The sequence below is a fragment of the Papio anubis genome, chromosome 17, assembly GCF_008728515.1.
Source record: "Papio anubis isolate 15944 chromosome 17, Panubis1.0, whole genome shotgun sequence".
NCBI lineage: Eukaryota > Metazoa > Chordata > Mammalia > Primates > Cercopithecidae > Papio > Papio anubis.
The window spans coordinates 51,475,977-51,484,863 of record NC_044992.1 but is presented as its reverse complement, the minus strand read 5'-3'; the positions used below and the strand labels follow the sequence as shown (position 1 = coordinate 51,484,863).

General features: G+C 43.3%; 1 protein-coding gene across 1 annotated transcript; it reads right to left on the bottom strand.

Annotated features, from left to right (window-relative positions):
- Nucleotides 1–7,434: 7,434 nt before the first annotated feature.
- Nucleotides 7,435–8,225, bottom strand: SMCO4 (single-pass membrane protein with coiled-coil domains 4). Its single transcript, XM_031657215.1, has one exon. It carries the CDS (start codon nucleotides 7,790–7,792, stop codon nucleotides 7,613–7,615), a length of 180 nt encoding a protein of 59 aa, XP_031513075.1. The 5' UTR covers nucleotides 7,793–8,225; the 3' UTR covers nucleotides 7,435–7,612.
- Between the last annotated feature and the right edge of the window lie 662 nt (nucleotides 8,226–8,887).

Genomic DNA, 8,887 nt, shown 5'->3' with positions numbered 1-8,887 from the left:
CACAGCACTTTTAGGCTGTTTTTATATTTCAAATCAAAACTTGAGAAATGAGCACTTAAGTGGAAGATACTGTTTTAACTCAAACACAAATGGAAGTAGGAGGATGAGTTTTATTGATCCATATCGTTCTGATAATTACTTCAGGTCTCTACTCAGCTTTGAGTTCAGAAAGCTCACCAAGACTGGGCACAGTGGCTCATACCTGTAATCCCAGCACTTTGGGAGGCCAAGGCAGGGGGATTTCTTGAGCCCAGGAGTTGCCCAGCTAGGGCAGCATAAGGAGACTTCCTCTCTACAAAAAAATTAACAGTTGGGTATGGTGGTGTGCGCGGTACTTGCACTTGGGAGGCTGAGGTGGGAGGATCGCCTGAGCTGGAGAGTTAGAGGATGCAGTGAGCCATAATTACTCCATTACACTCCAGCATGGGTGACAGAGCAAGACCCTGTTTCAAAAAAAAAAAAAAAAAAAAAGGAAGAAAGAAAAGAGAAAAAGCTGCTGGGCTTATAACTGCAATCCCAGCATTTAGGGAAGCAAAGGCAGGCGGATAGATTGAGCTCAGGAGTTTGAGATTTGCCTGGGCAATATAGTGCTCCACAAAAAGGAAAACCAAAATGTGCATGCACACACACACACACTAAAAGAAATAGCTGACCAGGTGGTGTGGCTCTAACAGTTACATTTCTCTGCCTCAGCCTTAAAGTTGCTGGTGTAGGGCTCATTGCATTGAGGACTACTGGCTTTTTCCCCCTCTCCAGTACTCCCCAGAAGAGTTTTGAAAAACTATGAATCCTCTTATGTATTTTTGTAGTAAAATATATAGAAGATTTGCCATTTTTAAGTGTTCGGTTAAGTGGCATTAAGCATGTTCATAATGTTGTGTAACCATGACCGCTCTACAGTTTCAGAACTTCATTAATCACAAACAGAAACTCTGCATCCCATAAATAATTACTCTCCATGTCCCCTTCTCCCAGTTCCTGGCAACCACCATTCTACTTTCTATCCCTATGAATTTGACCACTCTAGGTACCTCATATAAGTGGAATCATACAGTATTTATCCTTTTGTGCCTGGCTTATTTTACTAAGCATAATGTCATCAAGTTTCCTTCATGCTATAGCATATACCTGAATGTCATTCCTTTTTATGGCTGACTAAGGTTCCATTGTATGGATATACCACATTTTGTTCAAGTATTCATCTATTTATGGACACATGGGTGGTTTCCATCTTTTTTTTTTTTTTTTTTTTTTTTTTTTTTGAGTCAGAGTCTTGCTCTGTGCTGCAGACTGGAGTGCAGGCACAATCTTGGCTCACTGCAACCTCCCCCTCATTGGAGGAATCATTCAAACGATTATCCTGCCTTAGCTTCCCCAGGAGCTGGAATTACAGGCATGCGCCACCAAACCTGGCTATTTTTTTTTTTTTTTTTTTTTGAGACACAGTCTTGCTCTGTTGCATAGGCTGGAGTGCAGTGGCGTGATCTCAGCTCACTGCAACCTCTGCCTCCTGGGTTCAAGTGATTCTCCTGTCTCAGCCTCCTGAATAGATGGGATTACAGGCATGGACCACCATGCCCAGCTAATTTTTGTATTTTTAGTAGAGACAGGGTTTTGCCATGTTGGCCAGGCTGGCCTCGAACTCCTGACCTCTGGAGATCCACCCGCCTCGGCCTCCCAAAGTGCTGGGATTACAGGGGTGAGCCACGGTGACCAGCCTAATTTTTGTATTTTTAATAGAGATAGGATCTCACCATGTTGGCCAGGGTGGTCTTGACCTCTTGACCTCAAGTGATCTACCTGCCTTGACCTCTCAAAGTGATTACAGGCATGAGTCACTGCGCTTGGCCCTCAACTTTTCACGATTGTGAATAGTACTACTAGGAACATTGGTGTACAAGTATTTGATTCATTTTTTTCCCAATTCTTTTGGGTATATACCTAAGAGTGGTATTGTTGGGACATATGGTAATTGTATTTGATGTCTTGAGTAATTCCAAAATGTTTTACACTGTGACTGCACCATTTTACATTCTCACCAACAATGCATGAGAGTTTCCATTTCTCCACATCCTCACCAATACTTGTTATTGTCTTTTCCCCTCCCTTCCTTCCTTCCTCCCTCCCTCCCTCCCTCCCTCCCTCCCTCCCTCCCCCCCTCCCTTCCTTCCTTCCTTCCTCCCTCCCTTCCTTCCTTCCTTCCTTCCCTCATTCCCTCCCTCCCTCTCTTCTTTCTCTCTCTCTCTCTCTCTTTCTTTCTTTCTGACACAGAGTCTCCCTCTGTCGCCCAGGCTGGAGTAGAGTGACACGATCTTGGCTCATTGCAACATCCACCTCTCGGGTTCAAGGAATTTTCATGCCTCAGCCTCCCGAGTAGCTGGGATTACAGGCACACACAACCATGCCTGGCTAATTTTTTGTATTTTTAGTAGAGACAGGGTTTTGACATGTTACCCAGGCTGGTCTCGAACTCCTGAGCTTAGGCAATCCAGCTGCCTTGGCCTCCCAAAGTGTTAGGATTACAGGCGTGAGCCACTGCACCCAGCCTATTTTGGTGCAATCTCGGCTCACTGCAACCTCCGTCTCCCGGGTTCAAGCGATTCTCCTGCCTCAGCCTTCTGAGTAGCTGGGATTACAGGCACACACCACCATGCCCGGCTAATTTTTCTATTTTTAGTAGAGACAGGGTTTCACCATGTTGGCCAGGCTGGTCTTGAACTCCTGACCTCGTGATCCACCTGCCTCGGCTTCCCAAGGGAAAAACTTTTTTTTCCACTTACTATTTTGGGGATATTTAAGTGAATCTGAAACTACTATTGGATTTTTTTTTTTTTTTTTCTTTTGAGACAGAGTTTTGCTCTTGCTGCCCAGGCTGGAGTGCAATGGTGCAATCTTGGCTGGCAGCAACCTCCACCTCCCGGGTGCAAGTGATCCTCCTGCCTCAGCCTCCCAAGTAGCTGGGATTACAGGCGCCCGCCACCACGCCTGGCTAATTTTTTGTATTCTTAGTAGAGACGGGGTTTCATCATCTTGGCCAGGCTGGTCTAGAACTCCTGACCTCGTGATCCACCCGCCTTGGCCTCCCAAAGTGCTGGGATTATAGGCGTGAGTCACCATGCCCGGCCTATTGGATTTTTAAAGAAAGATATTTAAGAACATTCTTTGCTAGAACTGAAGACAATTTAAACTGATTCCATTCAAAAAAACTTAGTGCAGAATGCAGACTTTCTCTTCCAAGTATATGTAAAAGTTAACTTCTTTTTTTTCCACTTGTGGAAGACAATGTACAATGTAGTACTCTTCAGATACACTAATGAGGCCCTTTTTATACTTTAACAGGGATGTAAACATTTCCTTTTGTAAAATAAATAAATTATGGGTTTCATTAAAAAAAGCCTATCCCCAAGAAATGTTCTGAGTGTTAATATAAGTAACATTTCATTATTCTCGTAAGTAAACCTTTGTATTCAAATAAAGTTTTGTGGGTTTTCTTTTTTTGAAAATTGAAGGTATATGTAGGGGCTCAATCTAAATGCCAGGGAATTAACCCTCCATAGGAAGCAATCATATAATTCTAAGTCAGTAGATCATTGAATCGATGCAGGATTTTTAAGTATTCTCTCAACTATATTAAATGAATTGTTTTTCCAGTTTTCTAGTGGTCCAAAAACTTAAATAGGCTGCAAATCTGCTGTGATTCAAACCGTGCAATTCCTCACAGGCATCTCTGACTTGAGGAACTAAGTTCCTGTAATTATATGTCCTGAAATTAACTGGGTTGCCAGATAGGTTTTCTCAACCTTTACTAGCTCGTTGGAAGCCTTACAGAATGCTCTTTATTAGAAATATTTGGAACTACTTCCCCCTTTTTGGATGCTCAAATTAGTGTTTTTCTACTTCTCTGGCATAATTTGTATAGCTGCTTCTTTTGTAGAAAGTAAGCTTATGTTCTGCTTTTCCCCTTTTGGTTGGCTGGGGTGCTAGGTCACTCTTATCTGTGCTCTAGGAAACTTCTAGGTTTCTACTTAGCTTAGGATGACACCCTGAAAGAGTTAGGGTCTGCTGCTGTTTGGGTTAGGGGGTAGATACTTGAATTCACTGGTCTTTTTTTGGTTCACTACAGCCTTGACCTCCAGCACTCAAGCGATCCTTCCACTTCAGCCTCTAGAATAGCTGCGACTAATAGGTGAGCACTATGCTCACTAATTTTGTGTATGTATTGTAGAGACAAGGTCTTACTGTGTTCCCAGGCTGCTCTCGGACTCCTGGACTCAAGGGATCCTCCTTCTTCAGCCTCCCAAAGTGCTAGGATAACAGGCATGAGCCACCACGCCCGGCCAAATGGATTGTTTTTTATCACAGATGCTGCAATATGAATATGCATCTTCCTGCTATCCCTTCAAAAGTGAGAATTAATGTTGTTTTCTTTTCTTTCTTTCTTTCTTTTCTTTTTTTTTTTTTTTTTTTTGAGATGGAGTCTCTCTGTCACCCAGGCTGGAGTGCAGTGGTGCAATCTTGGCCCACCGCAACCTCCGCCTCCCAGGTTCAAGCAATTCTCCTGCCTCAGCCTCCTGAGTAGCTGGGATTAAGGGTATGCACCACCAACCCCAGCTAATTTTGTATTTTTAGTAGAGATGGGGTTTCTCCGTGTTAGTCAAGCTGGTCTTGAACTTCTGACCTCAGGTAATCTTCCTGTAACCCTAAGTTCTGGGATTACAAGTGTGAGCCACTGCGCCCAGCCCAAAAAAGACTTTATTTTTCAGAGTAGTTTTAGGTTCACGGCAAAACTGAGAAGGAAGTACAGAGAGGTCCCATATACAGATTTCCTGCCCCTTCACAGATGCATCCTTCCCCAGTATCAACATCCTGCACTAGAATGGTACATATGTTATCATCAATGAACCTACACTGACGTATCATTATCAATCAAAGTCCATAGTTTACATTAGGATCCCCTCTTGGTGTTGTACTTTCTGTGGGTTTGGAAAAGTATATAGCAACATGTATCCACCATTTTGGTATCATACAGAATAGTTTCACTACCCTAAAAATCCTCTATGCTCCGCCTATTCATTCCTCCCTCCCCCCAACCCCTGGCAACCACTGAATTTTTTTTTTTTTTTTTTTTTTTTTTTTTTACTTCTCCATAGTTTTACCTTTCACAGAATGTCATAGAATTGGAATCATACCGTATGTAGACTTTTCATATTGGCTTCTTTCACTTAGCAATATGCATTTAGGGTTCCTCCATGTATTTTCATGGCTTGATAGCTCATTTCTTTTTAGCACTGAATAATACTTCATTGGATGTACCACAGTTTTATCTACTCACCTACTGAAGGACATCTTTCAGTTTTGGCAATTATGACTAAAACTGCTATAAACACCAGTGTGCAAGTTTTTGGGTGGATATAGTTTACAACTCATTTGGGTAAATACCCAAGAGCACAATTGCCGGATCATATGGTAAGGGTATATTTAATTTTGTAAGAAACTGCCAAATTATCTTCCAAAGTGGCTATACTATTTTGCATTCCTACCAGCAATCAATGACACTTCCTGTTGTTCCACATCCTTGCCAGTATTTGGAATTGTCAGTATTTTGGATTTTAGCCATTCTTTTTTTTTTTTTTTTTTTGAGATGGAATCTCTCTGTGTTGCCCCGGCTGTGGCACGATCTCAGCTCACTGCAACCTCCACCTCCTGGGTTCAAGCGATTCTCCTGCCTCAGCCTCCTGAGTAGCTGGGATTACAGGTGCATATCACCACACCCAACTAATTTTTTTTGTATTTTTAGTAAGAGACAGAGTTTCACCATGTTGGCCAGGGTAGTTTCAAACTCCTGACCTCAGGTGATCTGCCCACCTCGGCCTCCCAAAGTGCTGGGATTATAGGCGTGAGCTGCCATGCCTGGTCTAGCCATTCTAATAGACGTGTAGTGGTATCTCATTGTTAGTTTGTTTTTTTTTTTTTTTTTTTTTTTAACAGGGTCTTGCTCTGTCACCTAGCTGGAGTGCAGTGGTGTGATCACGGCTCACTGAAGTCTCGACCTTCTGGGGTCAAGCGAGTCTCCCACCTCAACCTTTGAAGTAACTGGGACTAGTCACCATCATGCTTTGTTGATTTTTAAGTTTTTATGTTGTAGAGATAGGGTTTCCCTGTGTTGCCCAGTTTGCTCTCAAACTCCTGGGCTCAAGTGATCCTCCCACCTTGGCCTTCCAAGGTACTGGGATTACAGGCATGTACCACCACACCCATCTAATTTTTGTATTTTTAGTAGAGACGGGGTTTTCACCATGTTGGCCAGGCTGGTCTCAAACTCCTGACCTCAAATGATCCATCCGCCTCGGCCTCCCAAAGTGCTGGGATTACAGGCGTGAGCCACTGCGCCTGGCTTTCTTTTCTTTTTTTTTTTCAAACCACTTTCTGTTACATATCCCTGGCTCCTAATTGCTTCTCTACTTTTTCTTACTGCTCCAGCTTCTAGATAAGTGGTTCTCAAGGTGTGGTCCTTCAACCAACAGCGTCATCACCACCTAGGAACTTGTTAGAAATGGAAGTTCTTGCACCCTGCCAAAACCAGAAACTCTGGGGATGGGTCCCAGCAATCTTAATTTTAACAGCCCTCCAAGCAATTCTGATGCAAAGTTAAGTTTGAAAACATTGTTATATTAAAAGTAATGGCAAAAATCGCAATTACTTTTGCACCAACCTAAGAGCTCTGCACTCTTCAATATGGTAGCCTCTAACTATTGAATTTGTTTAATGCTATTATCTCCTTTATTCAAAAATAAATATTTCACTTTGATTCAACATATTTCAAATCACATTAAGCAACAGAGAAGAAATACATTCCTTTTGGAGATTGTGAACACATGTTGGAAAGAGGCATGATCCAAACAATGGGGATGAGGTAAGTGGAGATTCCAGCTACTTCCTGACCCAGAAGTTCCGCCCCTCGTCAGGTGGAGCTACTTATCAATTTTTAGGCAAGAAAAAGACACACACACACAGACACACTGCTTTGAAGTCTGAAAGGCACATGAGTGGACCATAAGGTACATGGCACATTCACTGATGAAACATCCCCTATTCCCTCCCAAGAAAAACGGAGACACTTTAACCAAGTCAAAGGCCAGAGAAGGGCCCGGTGCGGTGGCTCACGCCTGTATCCCAGCACTTTGGGAGGCTGAGGTGGGTGGATCCCGAGGTCAGGAGTTCGAGACCAGCCTGACCCATATGGTGAAACTCCGTTTCTACTAAAAATACGAAAATCAGCTAGGCGTGGTGGCACGTGCCTGTAATCCCAGCTACTCAGGAGGTTGAGGCAGGAGAATCGCTTGAATCCAGAAGGTAGAGGTTGCAGTGAGCCGAGATTGTACCATTGCACTCCTGGGTGATAGAGCAAGACTGGGTGATAGTCTGGGTGGTAGAGCGAGACTCCATCTCAAAAAAGAAGAAGAAGAAGAAAAAAAAAAACCAGAGAAGACAGGGTGCTCCTGCTTATAGCTCAGCAGCATGAACATCTCTGAATATGAAAGCCATATTTCATTTGCTTCCACCTCCTGTGCCTCCTCTCCCTGCCAAACGGGTCTGCGGATGGCCGCGGTGCTCACTTGTTGATGGTGGGGCGTGTGGCCATGTACACAAACACCACGATCAGGAGCACGACCGTGGCCAGCGTGGGCAGTGCCACCGTGGTGATCTGCTGCCGGGCCTCCTGCATGGCTTGCTTCTGCTCCTTCTTGTCTTTCCATGTCTCCTTCCTGGGCTTCCCTTTGAGCTGCTGCATCTTTCCTAGAAGTTGCTGGGAGGGTGTGTCCAGAGGGATTCCAGGAAGGGCCACAATCCCCTTGTCAAGGCTGGAACCTCCTTTTCTTCAACTTGATTCAATAATTTCAGCAAACTGATTTCCAGTACAGGTGACTTGACTTATTTGTTGTAACAGATCATGTCTTCAACATGCAACACTCTCAGATGATGCAGCTGGGCAAATGGATAACATCTTTACTGATCTTCAGCAGTCTGTAACTATTGAATTCTTATGTTTAGAGTGAACTGAGATGGGCTATAAGTGTAAGATACATCCTGGATTTCAAAGGCTTATTATGAAAACAGAGAAAGTAAAATATCTCACTGGTAATTTACATATTGATGGCATGAAAATTATATTTTCATATACTGAGTTAAATAAAATATTAATTTTACCTTTTTAAAAGTTTTTACATGAGATTACTAGAAAATTTAAAATTACATATATGGCTCTCATTATATTTTTCTTTTTCTTTTTTCTTTCTTTCTTTTTATTTTTTTAGAGATGGGTCTTACTATGTTGCCTAGGCTACATCTAACTCCCGGGCTGAAGCAAATCCTCCCACCTCAGCCTTGCAAGTAACTGGGACTGCAGGCATGTTCCACTGTGCCTGGCTTCAGCTCTTATACTTCAGCCATTCTCCCGCCTCAGCCTCCCGAGGAGCTAGGACTACAGGCACCCACCATCACGCCTGGCTAATTTTGTTTTTGTATTTTTAGTAAAAACAGGGTTTCACTGTGTTAGTCAGGATGGTCTCAATCTCCTGACCTCGTGATCCGCCCGCCTCGGCCTCCCAAAGTGCTGGGATTACAGGCATGAGCCACCGACCGTGCCCGGCCTTCTTTTCTTTTTTAAGAGACAGAGTCTCACTCTGTTACCCAGGCTGGAGTGTAGTAGTGGATGTAATAGCTCACTACATCCTTGAACTACTGAGATCAAGCAATCTTCTTCCAGCCTCATTCTCCCCAGTAGCTAGGACTGTAGGTGCACACCACCATGCCCAGCTGATTTTTAATTTTTTTTTTTTTTGTAGAGATGATCTCTTGCCATGTTACCCAGGCTGTTCTTAAACTC